We start from the raw sequence: 16,442 nt of genomic DNA on the forward strand, positions 1-16,442 counted from the left end.
GACAAGGAGGTAGTTTTGATTGTTCTAGGCCTCTGACATAGTTTTAAGGAGAACAGCAGAGCTGGGCTTCTCTTGAAAGGGGAGGAAGGTGATGGTAAACCATCACTTTACCAATGGTGGAGGAAAAAGGAAGTACAGACGGACAAGGATGGAAAGAAGGTAAGATAACACTTATTCTAACTGTCTGAATGAGAGAGCATTACTGTTTTAATTTCCTGCTGCTTAGTGGGTTGCTAAGCCAATTAATGTGACTCTGGAAAACATCTGATCAGGTGGCCCTGGGTAAAAGGCTGCATACATATATATATATATGTTGAATACTGAGTGTATACATACATATTTGCTATATGTGTAAGTGTTGAATACTGAGTTCTTATCTGCTAAATCTTATTCTGTTACATTTCCATTCAAACCATGTTTAATGCCACCAGTGTTTACTGGATAATGCTCAGAATCTAAATAACTTTTGGTTAAGCGTGCAATTATTCAGATATTAGGGTAGTGAGAATTTAGCAACTCAGAAGAAATTACTTTTTCTCTCTTGCATACATTTTTTGTACTCTGTATTTATCTATATTACTTTTATATTTAGCTTCTGGTGGCTCATTGCAAAGAGAGATACTCTCCATGCTGCTCATTCACTTATACCAGAGTGAATAAACATAAGCGGAAACAAAATCGAGCCCAATGTTGGCTGGAGGGAAAAAAAAAAAAAAAAAAGGATAAATCAGTGCTTGTGGCTGCAAGGTGACTCACCATGACCAACACACTTAACTGTGGGTACTCCCTTGGCACAAAACCTTTGTCATCATTTAGCAGGGTAGGAAGAATAACATTGATCTTAATTCTTCCTCTTTGGCAAGCACTGTGGCTGGGTTGAAACAGAACTTGAGTTACACTACTGAGTACACTACCGGGAAAACAGAGCTGTAGCCTGAAATACAGCTGTGGTCAGGCAAGGGCTTCTGTAGAAATCAATGTTCTGGCTTACGTGTCTTCTCCCTCATGTATCTGAGTCACACATTTCTCTGTGGTACGTGTGAAGTGCTGAAGAAGCAACAAGTCATGATTCTCTCCTGTCATTATCAGGACGAATCACTAACCAAACTCTTTTTTTTCCAAGCTTCTGTTTGGAAGTGGCCCTTTGCACTCTCTCTAACATGGTGGTTGCTAAGCATGCAGGCATTTCAGTTCTCCCAGTGTGAGGTTTCCCAAACATAGCATTCTTAAACAGAAATGAAAGCAGAGCTGCCACTATGAATAGCTATTTCATTTGTAATGAAATAACTATTCAAAGGGATCAAAATGCCTTTGTTCTAATTAACCTGTGGAGGAATCCAATTTTTGTCTGACAGTAGTAAAGTGGTCTTTCCTTCCTACCTTTCCTTTTGTGCATTTTCTCCACTCTCCTTCTCCCCTCTCCCTCTTTGGTGTGGGTTTTGTAGCCAGCAAGGAAGGCCTTTTCACTCACCTGCGCATCTCCTCTTGTTCAGAAGTGACTGACAGAGAATGACGAGTGTAAAAAGGAGGACACTGATGATTCCTATTGAGCACACAAACACTGCATACACATACAGATCTGAAAGGCAAGCACAGGGGAGGCTCAGTGCTGCAGCTGCATGTTTCATGCTTACAAGACAAAAAATGTTATGTCAACAAGACTGAAACAGAGCATGGCCTGAAAGAATTAGGGTAACTGTTCAGAAGCAATTAACTCTCCTGAAATTTTCATACAGTATCCTTTTGGATGAAGTCTCCATAAGCAGTAATAGGTGTATTTACGAGGGCTTGCTTTTGGGAAGGAGAGAGCTGGTTTGGTTTCTTTGTTTGTTTAATTTTCTTCTTGTAGTGGTGGTGGTTTGGTTTTGGTGGGGCTAACAGAAAACAGAACAACTTAAGCTGGATTATTTCCAAAGTTTAAACAGCTGTACTGATTTAAAAATAATAATAATAAAAAAAAGAAAATTCTGTTTAAAAGTGGCACTAGGGAGAATGTGGGAGTGCTGAGTGACTGAGGAAGAAGGAAGGAAGGAAGTCTGCAACTGTTTATTCGATTGCAGTACTGGCTTGAAATTGTTATAAAATAATTTTTTTTTTTTTTTTTTTTTTTTTTTTTAGTCTGCAGCATCAGACTCTTTTTATGGCTTTCAGTCATTTTCCATAGCACATTCTCACCTGAGGGGCCAAGAGTTCTACCAGCTTTGGTGACTTATTTTGCTTTTACTAGAATTCTAAATAGTGCGCTTCAAGGATGCTCTACCCATTAATGTCTTGAAATGCCCTTAGGGAAGTATATTGGCTTCTTTCCTGCTTTACAGAGAGGAAACCAAGCCTCAGAGGTCAAGTGTTCTTGCAGAAAATAGCACTGCTGGAACTAGACCCCTGACCTACAGCTCTGTGCTTTGTTTTCAGCCTATCCTCCCATACGCAGAACAATAGAGTCTGTAAGTTGTGGTTTAAACAGCAAGGCTCCCCACAGAATGATGTGAGCAGAGACTTGCAGGGAGCAGAGCAGTATGGCTGTGAACACAGGGCTGCCACTTCACCAGTGTTCTGTGCTGGGAGAGAGTGGAGGAGAAGGGAATCCCAGCTGAATGTGTGCTCTGGATTTTCAAGTCTCTTGGAGCACATGTTCTCTAATCTACAGAGAAAATACTGTTTGCCTTGAAACTCCAGGGAGCTTTATGCAATGCAGAGAAGCATTTCTAAGGCCAGTGGGAACACACAGTTCTGGGTACCTCTTCAGACATGCCCATCACCCCTCTGAGTAAGGGTCTGCATTTGTATTTCACAGTCAGCCAGGCATTCAGTATTCCCCTGTTGACTGTAATAAGCATATAAAGAACTGGAACCTTCCATTCAAATTTTGCCAGCAGCTGATTCTCTTTGGGATGACTTCTGAGGCATAGCCTGTGTTTATACTGTGTGCAAAAACAGGTACTGTAGTGTTTGGCCAAGCCAACATCTTGTATGCAACCAACAGCAGTTAGATGCGCCTTTACCTTCAAAAAACTTCCAAGCTTCATGTTTTTTCTTGTAAGTGGGATCATCAGATGCTTTTGACGAAATAACTGAAAAAAAAAACAAACAAAGAGGACATAACAAGAACTTAAAATACGGAGTGTAAAGTGTTGGGATTGCTTGGAGTAAAGGTTGTTCTGGCTTACACGTCAGCGCACTAAGATAGTAATTTAACTCACAGGATAATTAACTTTCAATGAAACACTTCACTTATAAAATAGCATTATTGAAATTTGTTCTATCAAGTCTCATCTGGTTTGGTATCCCCAATGAGGGCTGTATGGCTTGTGAGATGGGATTCCTTCTGTCATCTTATGCTGCAAAGATGCAGCATGTGGCTCTTCAATGCAGTTAAATGCAGTGAAGGAGAGATAAACACACTTTTAAAGAGCCCAGATTTTAGGACAATGGTGGCCACAGTCCTGTAAGATCTGTAATGGCTTTGTGAGGATGGTCTGAGTATGCCAGGGAAGAAGCTGCCATTAAAATCATATGTGGCTATTTTTATTCCCACCCTCTGTTCTCAGTTACCCAGAACTACTGCCTCTAGGGCTATAATTTGTGTGTCCATCCTAAAACCAGCTACTTCTCTGAAAGGAGTTGAACAATTTTTTTGCTTAAAAGAGCAGGAATCTGTTTTATTTAAGAAAGCTTCCTAATGCTGTAGTCCATTTCTAAAAGGAAAAACAAGCAACTGGAAGTGACAGCTTTACTGAAGGACGCAGCTCTGAATATTTCCGGAGTACTGACTTTTAGCCAGACAAATTAGGCACAGGTCTTTTAAAAAACAGGGAAGTCACTCTGACAATGCTTGGCACTGAAGTGATCTCTGCAAACATGGCAGTGATTCTCCAGCCTCAGGAATGACTTTCCAGGCCCTTTATTTTTGCCCAGCTTGCCTTATTTCTACAGCTCTTGTGGATGTCCTTTGACAGGTTGTCTCTTCCCTGTAATTCCAACATCAGCACCCAAATAATCCATCAAAGTGAAAGTGATGCTCGTGAGTTCTTTTTTTTTTCCTGCTTCCCTCAAAAGCTGACTTTTGTTTACACCTTTTAGAGATACACAGATAGGATGCTTGCATATCTGAGCTAGGAAGTAGAACGCTTCTTACACTCAGTGTTTTTGGCTTAGCAGAATAAACAGGCTGTGTCGAACAGTGTAACTATATAAACTGCTCTATCACTGCCATATGAAAGACATTGCCGGCTGAAAGCAAAATAGCTTACGTTCTTACCTGTGGAAATTGCTGTGCCTATTTTGTGGGGTTTTCCTGACATGTGAGAAGAAAGTTTGTGCACATGCAAGTTGTACTGACTTGCTTTTATAGCCTAGAGGAAAGGCTAACTGAAATGACTATGGTCTACTACAGGCAACAGGGTAAACGGCAGCAAGTTCTGCACAGACTTGTCCTCTCTGAAAGAGGAGCAGACTGCAGAGCTCTAGGCAAACAGATGAATGTCAGTGTTTTATCAGCTGTACAACCCAGTTCTAGAATCCAAATGCTCTGTCTGCTGGATCACTGTCCAAACCCCTCTCTGTTCTCTTCAGCCTGACTGTTTATGCATACTGACTTCTTTTATGACATAAGATTAGATGATCTCATTCATGTTAATCCATGAATTCTTCTGCTAGCCATCATTCTAATGCAATAGCTGTATGGTGATGTCCTTCAGGTTGCATCCAAAAGCAGTTTGCAGGGCAAATCACTACAGAAAAGTATCCTACTGGAAGGGAAGTTAACGTGTGTCCTGTAGGGTTGTGATGTGTGGGGTCAACTCAATGAATATGGAACTACTTTCAGGTCTGATGAAATCTGCTGTTTAGTTATGATGGGAAGCTCATCTGGAATAGTTATTTTACATGTCTACTCAGCATGACATCAGTAGATTTTTGGCAAGCATTTTAGAATACATTCACTGGAAAAGGGACTTTTGTTCATTTTTTGGGGGGGAAAAAGTCTTGCATTCTTTTATTTTGCAACATTTGTACTTCAAGAAAGCATCACAAGCTGCTAATATTCAAAAGAATTCAGGATCTGTCCCATAGGAAACTCACACACAAACTTTCCAACAAGGCAGATTGTTGTGATCAACTCTTCATGTTTGTATTGTGCACGCCAGCAGGATTCCAGTTGGACTGCTTAATTTTCTATTTGTCCTCCTACAATCTCATCTCTTGGATCATAAACCACTTGGAATACATACTGCTGTTCCTAAGCCATGTGCAGCACTTGGTACAATGTACTTGAGGGATTACCTGACTGTAAATGACAGACGTGCTGCATATTGTTCTGAAGGCTACTCACTGTTCTGAGATTTCTTATAGGAAGGTAGTAGGAGCAACACATTTTCAATGGCACTTTTTCTTCAAATAAACTCTTTATTTGTATGTGTTTTCTGTACTATAATGAAGATTACTAACTTGGTTTTAGGCTAATATTGACCAGACCAGACCAGGAAAAGAACAGATGCCCCTAATGAGAAGATGGCCAAAGGGGAAAAGGTCCACCATAGTTTAGATTTAATATGCTGCATGGCTGGAGCAGGAGACACTTCTTGGTAACTTGAGGATGTGGATTTCTGTGGGCTTTACTACTAATAGTTTCTTTGTGTAAAATGTTTGCTACTGTATTGTCAATATACCTGAAGGGGCAAACTGAAATGAGGCTTCTTTTCAGAAAAATGTATTCAGGTCCTGAAGAAGGTATATACGTAACCTATCTTTTAACTACCACCACTAAACAATAAGAAACAGTATAGGCTGTAACTCAGCTTTTTTCTTCACAACTCCAGTGTGTTTGTCTGCAAAGAATTGTGCTTCAAGAAAATACATTTGGAACTTCTTTATGTAAGAAATGTACAAATTCACACAAATTTACTAGCAAACAACAAAATCTGAATTAACAGCATTATATACTACAGTCTCAAGCTTAATCCATCAAGTTACTTTACTTGGGATGGTCCTATGCTTTGTGACTGATAAAGGCTTTGGGCTGAACTGCCCTGGGCTTTTTCTGCTTTTGAAGATGCAGAAAGACTCTTCCTTCTGTGTTTCCCCTGCAATTTTCTCTTACTCAGTGACCTCTTCTTCCTGTGTGAATCAAGCGAGCAATATAAATGCTGTTTCTGTGTCCACTTGATGTGAAAGCTTGTACGAAATTTATCAGGTGCTTTAGCAAAAAGATGTCATATTGAATTAGTACATAACTGCAGCTGCATTAAATGGAACAAAATGGAAGAAAAGACAGCAACTGTAATGTCTGTGAACACTGCTACCTTAGTTGATACAGCACAAGCAATACAATTTAAGTATCCAAGTGCTTTAGGCAATTTGTATTGCTCCTTTTGCTCTGTCTTGGCTCTAGCTGTAATATCACCAATTCCCTTTGCAATAAAAAGTGTAACAGATTATAATATAAAATACCGAATGTGTTTGGAAAAAAAAAATTCCTTTAAAACCTCAAGTGTTACCACTGAGGAAACTGGAGATTTTATCACCACTCTGAAAAGTGGTGCCTTCCCTCCTGTGAGTAGCAAATCCTGTACAATCAGTGTGTTATCTGAATACTAGGACCCAAAGGTCCCCCTTCCTACTCGTTCTTTCATGACAGTGGTTGAATCTCTCATTTTAGCCAAATATGGAAGGGTAAAGAAGGAAAAAAGAGGGAGAGGAGGACGAGGAGGAGTGCCAGTTCCTAGGCAAGAGCAGCAGGGAAGAATAACTGCTGAGTGAGAAGCAACTTAATGCCTGAAGTCTGTAGAGCTAAATCACACATACAATAAAGTTTAATTTCATATCCCCATGTAATTGAGACTAACAACTGTGCCTTGGCTCCAGCCACCCATCGTAGGGTCAGTGCTAGTGAAATTTAATGATCTCCAGAGATGCAATATGGCTGAGCTCAGGAGATGCTGGGCTCCAGCATTTTTACTCCACTCCATTTAAAAACAGAAGTGTGAAGGCAACAGTAAAAATCAAGCATGAAACTGTTCATTCTTGGAACTGTGAAGTTAATAAATCCTTTATCCCCTTTCCTAATGCCTCCACTCTCAGCTATAACCATTGTACTGGGCACCTTCTCCTGTGGTATGTCCAGGAGCCCAAGTCACAGACTGGGACTCAGGTCCTTGAGCACCTGGCAAATCAAGAACAAGTCACTTGTTTTGCACTTGTAACTCTCCTTCAATGAAAGAAAAGTTCTGCACACCCAGTAACCCAAACAGTTTAGGTTTTCTTGTGATTGTTTAAAACCGATTCAGTCTTTGTTACTAAAACAGAGCTTCAGCATTAGATTGTTAGTGTTTTTCATCATTGCTACTAGAAGTCAACTAATTACGTATGGCAGATTTAAACACTGCTGGTCAAAGTGAAGATGTTGTTTCTCTCCTGTTTTTTGCACAATTGCTCTTGTCTTTCTCATAGATTATAGTGAAATCCTATGATACCTGAGTGCTATTCACAAATCATGCACTCACAAAGATGATTTTTTACCATTTGATTTGTCTACCTGCTGTGTGTGTAATCCAAGGAGGGATAGAGAAACATGAATTATGCCAATGAAGTTGGTACTGAGGGAACGTGCTTTGCATTTAGTCTACCATTGTAGACTCTACATAAATGTACTTGAATCTATCTTGAAAAGCCTGTCCTCAGTAGGGTTCTCTCAAATGAAAATTGTTTTCAGAGGAGAGTTAGGGCCATTTTCTGCAAAACATTAGTTAGATAAATGGGGTTGGGTTTTCTCAGTTACAGGAATAACGTTTGTGGTCTAAACACAACTGTAAACTTAGCATTAGTGGCATAAACTTCATGAAGTGCTATTTTCTCCTACAAGTTTTTCTCTGACTGCTCAATTAACCTCTTGAATATCCAGACCTATGGACTAAGCAGTACCACTTGATTTTTCAGTGTTATCTTCAGAGCTGGCTCTGTGTGAAATTAGCTTTTCTGTCTGTAAAACCACAAGAGAGGGCTTGTTTGCCAGCTAACCCTAACAGCACAACTGCTGAGATCAGCTACCTCTTCAAAGGATTCTGTTCTTCAACATCCAGTTTCACTCCTCTCTGAAAGCTCATATCTGGTGGTGTTAGGTTTGAGATCACCCACACCAAAGAGAAGGCCTGTTTTCAAGTTAAGATATATAGATCCTTGTATATAAATGGTATAAACAAAAGTTCAGGAATGATACTAGAAATGCTACTTGAAACTGCTTCTAGACTAGAATTAAAATGCACTGAACATACCAAGAGGGACAAAATATACACCGAAAATACCCAGCTTCCATCTCTGACTGATTCCCTGCATATTCATTTGAAAATAAGTTAATTTCTCTCATTTTTCTTTTGCATTTAAATAATAATGGCAGCTATTCATTCCCACTTGAAAAGTTATGGAGACCTGTAGATGAGTTTGAATTGCTGCAGTTCTGGCAAAAACAAACAAACAAAAAAAACCTGTTTTCAACAAATCTACTCATCTCTCTTCTTTAAAGTCTATTACAGGCTGAATAACGTTTAAATTATTACATTTAAGTTAAGAAGCAGAGTATTTATTTCTCTTCTCATATTCACAGATAATACTAAAAAAATGTTTTCCTTCAGATGTCTTATTGATGAACTTAACAGAGAGGAAAGAAGAGATCATGGGATAAGGAAAGCTGTAGAACTGTAATTGATGATTTCTCACCTCTTATTTCGGTAGCTGCTGTACCATTTGACCAGGCTGTCCACTTATTCCTGTGTTTCCCAATTTCCTGAACTTTACATATATAATGTCCTTGATCTGTTTGCTGGAGGCTTAGAATAAGAAATTTGTACAGAGTTCCATGTTTTTCTTTAAGAAGACGAAGTCTTTGCTTGTGGAAATTATGAGTATAATTCCCATAATACTGGACAGACCCAAATTTGGTCATCTTGATCATCAGATACTCCTGGGTGGGTGACACAGCAAAGACCCACCGCACAGCCAGCAAATTGTCCATCTTTCTCTTTTGAGAAATGTGGCAGTAAAGGGTAGCATTATCTCCCTCAGAGTACCGCACTGTTGGTCCTGGAGAGACTGTCACATTTAAAGCCTCACAGACATCTGCAAAGGAAGAAGAGACAGTGAAGAATCCCATAGAGGCAGAGCAGCACCATAATCTCTCTCAGCTCACAAACCCACAGCAGGTAAACAGACAGCATCATCAGTTAGTGTGCAGCAACTCAGTGAGCTTCTAGTACCTGATGTATCAGAATACATCCTTCAGTGAATCTGCTCAAATATTCTCATGTTCTCTAATGAGATAGGGCTGAGGTGGACACTTTGGTGCTTTTACAGGCTCCCTGTTACCCAATGCTTTAGACAAGCCTTATGTGAAGCTAGCTTGGAGCAAAAGCCCAGAATATCTTTTGGCAAGCTCTTCCATGACCAGCCCTTCTGGCAACATGCATCCTTCTGAGAATTTCCACGCTAATTTGTTTTAATATCCAGTTCATGCTTCTGTGCCAACTTTATCTTTTAAGTTTTTAAATGCCTTTTACTTCCTGACTCCAAATAACTGGTCTCTCAGCTTTTGCTTTGTTGAACTAAAGAAGTCGGGTTCTGTTAGTCTACTCTTACAAAGAAATGTTTTGTTTCCTTGTCCACTTCCCTATTCAGTTAGTAATCTTCCTGTGCACTGGTTCCAGTTTCAATTTAGGTTTTACTGTGATGTTCTTGTTGCTGTCGTTGACCTCTAATGTCCTGTGAAATAGTCAGTGTACACCCCAGGTGATTAGAAATACCTTGCATCTGTATCCCAAAACAAACGTGACCTTTTTCATGCTATTTTGAGATTATTTGACAGTTTATATTTAGGTGCAATAGAATGTTTTCCCTCCTTTGTCATTTGTGGTTCAGCTCCTAGTTTATCCAAGAAATTCCCCAAGTGCATGACTTACTAAGTTCTGCTCCACTTTTGTTTCTTGTTCCTCAGTTTTTCCTACATTCTACTCTGATCATACGGTGACTTGATAAAGTCACAAGCTTAGAAAGAAAGCTGTTTCTTTCTTTTAGACATATTTGTGCAAACCTTACACAATACTGTTACATAGATGGGTCACTGAAAGTCTAGCAACCTCCCTAAACGTCCATAAGTCCTCGTATATGAGTAACTTCTCTCTTTACAGTTCCTTATCTCTTCTGTTTTAAGTAATGCTCTTCTTGTCATAACCTAATAATCATCTGGATTAAATTTGTCAGAACTCCTTCTGACTGCAAATTTGATTTAATGACATTACTTGTGTGACAAAATGTGACACGTGGTTATATTGAGACAGACAGTTGTTACATTTTCCCATTCATCTGTGACTCATGCTTTTCTGTTTGCCATCGCTAGCCTAGCTCAGAACAGTTGTTTGTCCCTCTGCTTTCTTCCTACCAATAGTCAACATAGGCAAGGGTTAAAAGAAGTCCATAGCCGTTCATTAGCAGATTTTTATTTCCTGACCTTACTTATTCACAGTTAACATCTTTTCTGAGGCATGGGATTAAACACTCATTCTATTTCCTTCTCAGTGTATGTTAAGAATGTCTATTAGTCATATCACAGATGGATCAATTTTTGACCAGTAGTATATTGGGACACTGTGTTCCCTAAATTATTTCTCTGATGGCATCCACTAGAGAGAAAAAACATTTTAAGAGGGAGCAAGCAATCCATGCAGTACACTCTGAGAAGCATGAAACGTCCTCTAAAATATGAATATTAAGCTTCCAGTTATGTACTGAAGAACTAATGAGAATTGCAACTGTGGGAGATGTATTTTTTTTCATTTCTGGACACTTTGCTAGCGTATCAGTTAGGAAGGAACATTTTAAGAAAGGGGATGAGCATTTTGGCAGACTCCTGGTTGACATCAGCTCCTGAAACGCAAACATGTATTTATCTTCAAAATAAGCAAGTAAAGTATTTCCATCTACTTCTGAAGGAGCATTGGAGATAAAGACTTTGTGGCCCTAGAGGACTAGTGAGATGGAGTGATTAAATATATCAATTTATTTAAATTCTCTGAATTAAAAAAGTTGTGTGCTGCCACTGTTTGAGAGAACCCTCAGAAAGTTCACAATATTACCCGTTGGGGTTGTTTGTTTTAATAGAAAGCATTACTGATTGGTGTTTTTTTTTTAAGGCAGATGCTGTGGAGTAGGCATATTAGCCATATAGACTCTTTGTGAAGGAAAGTAAGTTGTATGATGAAAGTTGTATGTTATTTTTTAAACTTCTTTAAGAAAAAGAAAGCTAAGCACTGTTTAAATTACTGTTATAATTACCTGTGCGTGAAGTTTGTGTGTGCAATTAATGCAAGCTCGAAATCAAGAGGTAATTTATACAAAGCACAAAAGAAAAACAGGATGTTGAAATTTAAAATGAAGTCTGAATACCACCAAAGATTTCCAGGCATAAACCTTCTGGTGCTTTGCAGGCAGAAGTGAAGATAAGGTGGCTGCCTCTGCCATCAAAATAACATTCCATTTTTGAAGGTTGTGCTGCTTGGGAAACAAGAAACAAGTTCAGAAATATAGAATTTTTTGAAGTTACTTATAATTGTGCTACAAAAGATTAAGAAATCAATTATAAAAATATGGTTTGGGTAAATGAAAAAAGCAAGATTTTTCTACTGAAATTATGAACGTGTCATGAAAAACTGTAAAGGAAAACAATTATGTCACTTTCCTGATATGTGAACTTCTTGTTTGAAAAAGCTGGCTAGGATTAATTGGAGAAGACTGTCCCTAAATAAAAAGCAAAAGAATCATTGCTTCATTCGAAACTAGGCAGAACACACTGCCAAAAAGTACTCCCGAGAAAATAGAGAGGAATTCAGATATAGTGATGATGGAAGCCTCTGTGAGAAGATAAAGAAGCATTGTATGTGGCATCTCTGATCCCTTTCTAGCTGCTTACAGTCACACAAACATTGGTGTTTTATATATAGGGTTTCTACTTTTCCTCAGGAGATGTGCCCTTTTGTGAGGAAATATCAAATTTTGCATCTTTCATGTAGCGAAGCTCATCTGCTGCGAAGGCCAGCTGTTTGAAGGCTTGTATGATCAGTGGAAACATCTCTTCTTATCTCTCTTCTGCAGCTATCAGTGTAACAGAAGGAAAAGCTTTCAAAATTTCTGATGCTTTCCCCGTGACCTCTTCTCATTTTACATTGAGCAGGGTCAGGTGATGCTTTATATAAAACAGGAAAACAATCCATTGGACTCTACCCTCCCCCACTGGAGGTGGAATGGTGCTGGATGGTTGGAGGAAAGAGGTCATTTACCTCTCATGTGGAAAGGAAAAGCCTCGTTCATGGCTCCCACGCACTTGTGGAAGCTTATTCAGTCTTTACTGCTGCTGGATCAGCCCCAACATGAGGTTTGTCCCAGCAGTGGGTTCTATGCCAAGACAGGAGACTCCTCCACCACTTAAAAGTAGGTTTATGTGCCAACGCAGCACTTACTTCCTAGACTTCAGATTCCTGCTTTCAGTGAGGAATCACTGTCTTTCTTTTCCTGCCTTCCCAGTATAGCATGGTGCCACTCTGGCAGAGTTCACTAGAAGAGTTTAGTCCTACTTGTACTTGAAAAGGGAAACTATTTATAGAAAAGGGAAGGAGAGTGGGTCAAACATTGAGGATTCCTTTGCGTATCCTATCATTGATATTCCTATCAGCAACCAACTCATTTTGTTGCCCCCATCCCTGTTTCTTTGGTACCTTCTACCTGCATTTCTCACTGCAGTCACAGAAATTTAGCACTGTAACTTAAATTCCATTTTGAAAATCCCTATTCTGGACATATTAAATAGGTTTGGACTTTGTTATCTGCCAAATTTCTTAGCAAAATACATTCATGACACCAGTTTAGCACCTAGAAACCTGTCCATGCCAGGGCTGTCCCCATGGTCTGCGCTGGAACAGCAGCAGACCAACGGTCATAATGCCTGCATGCTTGCTGGAAAATCCCAGCTCCTTCGTTAGAGATGCTCACATGAGAGGGGCTGTTCCTGGACACTACTGCACCCAATCTGGATTTAGCATTGTTAGCATTATACAGATCCCTCCTCCTCCTCCTTTTTCCATGGACACTGACAGGCAGAATCTACAGCCCAACCTTCATGGCTAAAAGGGCTTTTTCCTTAGCCCCTGTTGAGGGGACTACATAGACCTGCCATCAGGGTAGCTGCTTTCTCATCTTGGATTTGTGTGACTAGAGGCAGGTGGGGTGGCTTCTATTTGCCCTACTGTTTGTTCTGTGAAGTGATATTACTGTCACAGCTTGCTTTATTTTTATTTCTATTAAACAGTAAGAAGAGCAGATGAGCCAGGAAGAAGCAAAGCTCTTTGTTTAACTGAACATAATTAGGAGCTGGCTAGAAAGATCACCAAAAGCAACCAGCTGTTTTCAGTTGAACGGCTGCATTTGCAAGTTTCTCAAGTCAGAGAAACCTTCTCTCACAGTGCTTCTGCAGTGACTGAACTTGAACCAAACCTTTGCCTCTGTCATCTCCTGTCTGAGGCAGAAATCCTAAATCCAGCCCTTATCGCTAATGAATGAGACTTCCTCACCCTCCTCATCCTCACTGCGTCCTGAAGTTCTGATCCATAATCTTATCCATTTTTTACAGCTTTAGAACACAACTTCACCAACACTCATTAGATTTTGGAAGCATAAGGCTTGAGCAGAGGGTTGTTTTTAATAACAAGAGATCTGGTGTTTCTATTCCTTTATGCCTCAACTTTGTTTGCAGTTGTACGAACGCCGTCCCGCCTGACAAAGGAGGCGGTGGAGAAAGCGTTTCCAGCAGCAGCTGTACAGGCGGGGGGGTTTCGCTCTGAACCCACGGCTGCGGACGCTGCTGCCGCGGCGATGCGAAAGCAGCGGACGGGGGCGGCGGGTCCCTCTGCGCCGAGCCGGCCGCCGTGCAGGGCCGGGTTCCTGCTCCCCCAGCCCGGGCGCTGCCCAGACCCTTCCCGGACCCCGAGACGGGGTCCCGCAGCAGCCGGAGGGAGGGGCTGCTGGTGCTGCCGCTTACCTGGGGCCGGGGCCGAGGCCAGCAGGGCGGCCAGCGCCGTGGCCAGGAGACGCATGGCCCGCGGGGCGCCGGGTCCCGTCCCTTCACTCTCCGCCGAGCTGGCTCCCTCCTCTCCTCCCCGGCCGATCCTCTCCTCTCCCCTGGTCTTTCATCTCCTCCCCTTTCTCCTCCTTTTTTTCCGCTTTCTTCCTACCCTCCCTACTTGTTTGCTCTTCCCACCGTCCTGCCCCCTCCGGAACTCCCCTCCTCTTTTCCTCTTCTTCCCTTTTCACGCTCGAGCCCGCTGCGATGGCACTAGGAGGGGCTGGGGGCTGCTCTGTCTTCAGGCTTGGCAATGCCTCTGAGCAAGCACAACCTGCCCAAAGGACACGGATCTGTGCAGACAGCAAGTGGGATGCTCCCCTCTCCATGCACAGAAAGCCTTTTTGTGAACAAGTGAGAGAACTGGTCATGGGACAAGGACAGCATCCTCCACTTTCCTAAAGGTGCCTGAAATTTTGCAGGTGCTGATGCCCATTCCCCATGCCCACTGATCTGCTGGAGCAGAACTGTTGTTACTATGAGATTTCAATTAACAGCCAATCTCCCTTTCAGGGGCTCTGCTCGTGGCAACCTGGGGTTGAACCTTCAACAGGTATGGGTGGGGATGGATGCTAGAGGCTGTTTGATCACCTGTGCTGGGATGTCACAACTGGTGTTCTAGTGATGGAGCAGCCTAAGGTACGTTACTCCAAGAGTTCCATGCTTATTTTGCCAAATGATACAGTGTTATAGATGAGAAGGAACCATTCAACATAACTCCTTTGTGAAGATACTCCTAAGGCACTGACCAAATGCATTTCTGGGCTCCTATACACAACCATCACCACCTATTCCAGTTCAGTAGCTCTGTGCCAAGCCATATAGCAATAACTCTTGTGGGAAGGGATGTGTCCTTGCCTCAGCCTATGTGCAGTCTAATAATCCATCCTGAACCTCAGTGAAGATGGCATTCACAGTGAAGGAGGCTTTGGTGATACCACAGCCTCATAAACACCTGAAAACAGCAAGAAAAGTGTTTGCTAAAGGTTGCTGGTCACCACCTTGATTGGTATCTAACTGAACTGTTTTTGTTGGGAAGGTCTGTCCAGAATCTGGCCATAAGAAGGCAGAAGGTGAGGGCTGCAGTGCTGCATTGCTTGGAGCAGCTGTTTTGGTATGTTTGACACTGTTTTCCAGATGCTTTCTCACATTTGTGAGGAAGGCTTGAGTTGAACTGAGGGGCTGTAAACTGAAGAGTTCTGGGTCTCTTAATGGGGAGACTGGAAAGGCACTGGTAGGCAGGAGGATAGCTGAACTGCTAAATCACTGTGCTGTGGCTGAAGAAAGAGCATGATTACCACTTCCTTAATTATCCTAATCCAGCACTTTCATCCTGTATTGGCTTCTGCATGGCATAAGGTGGGCAATTCTGTTGGGGAAGCTGTTACGTGGCAGCCTCCCCCTGCCATTCCCCTTTGACTCTTTTGATGATTATCATTTGAAAACCCACAAATCTCCAGAGACAGGGACTTAATCCTTCTATCAACAGCTACGATGAATTATATCTGGTTTTAGTATCCATCTTGCATGAGTTGCTGATGATACAAATACATTGGCATTCCTACTTGCATGGATAGGGCAATTAGTAAGAGTTTAGTTGCTCCACTCCTCTCCTAGGAATCCCTGAGGCAGAATCATATAATCATAGATTTTTTGCATCACAGAAAAATCAGTATGCGTTTCATCTGATCCTTCTGAGGCTGAACATTGTCTTTAACATACGTGGAAAGAAGCAGGAGATCTGTAGGTTCAAATCTACTCCTTTAACTCAGCAAAAGACAATCCTATCAAAGAGAAAAACTAATTCAAAAAGAAGCAGGCAGACTCACAAAAAGCTGTGTCAGCATTTACTTACCTTGATGGTCCTAATGGAAGATCTAGCTGAGGAAATGCCTGGTATGCTGATTGAAAGGTGAACTAGGGATGACTGATGTTCCGTACTCTTTACCAAGCCATTTGCTGCGTGCCCTTGTTGCAGGAAAGATACTGGCTTGGATGGGCTTTCTAGCACTTCTTATATTGTTCTGCTTGTTGGGCTTCACCCCACATCATAAATTTCTTCAGTCTACAAATCCTTTAAGGATGTATACAAAATACTGATGTAAAGATAGCAACAAAGTATACCTAAGCTCTCATACGGGTACCTGAGCAGGTGCACTGTGAAAATCAGCCTCAATCAATATCTGTCTCTTTGCAACCATCCATTATCAGTGGTGTTCAATTCTTATAATTGTATCAAGAACCCTAATGAGCTGTGGGATGAGCTGGATCAATCAGTGAATTAGAAGGC

At 41.3% G+C, this 16,442-nt stretch overlaps 1 protein-coding gene across 2 annotated transcripts in view; it reads right to left on the reverse strand.

The window, feature by feature from the left end:
- VSTM4 (V-set and transmembrane domain containing 4) overlaps positions 1-14,229 on the reverse strand; it is a 31,963-nt gene extending 17,734 nt beyond the window's left edge. For both annotated transcript variants that reach the window (XM_015866776.3, XM_015866777.3), the window contains exons 1-4: positions 14,072-14,229; positions 8,710-9,108; positions 3,003-3,071; positions 1,472-1,579 (exon numbers count right to left, since the gene is read on the reverse strand). In XM_015866776.3, the coding sequence (XP_015722262.1) occupies positions 1,472-1,579; positions 3,003-3,071; positions 8,710-9,108; positions 14,072-14,126 (631 nt within the window). In that variant the 5' untranslated portion in view covers positions 14,127-14,229. The remainder of the gene's footprint in view (positions 1-1,471; positions 1,580-3,002; positions 3,072-8,709; positions 9,109-14,071) is intronic.
- Between the last annotated feature and the right edge of the window lie 2,213 nt (positions 14,230-16,442).

The sequence above is a fragment of the Coturnix japonica genome, chromosome 8 (assembly GCF_054131305.1).
Source record: "Coturnix japonica strain WE chromosome 8, WE-NBRP24, whole genome shotgun sequence".
NCBI classification, from domain to species: domain Eukaryota; kingdom Metazoa; phylum Chordata; class Aves; order Galliformes; family Phasianidae; genus Coturnix; species Coturnix japonica.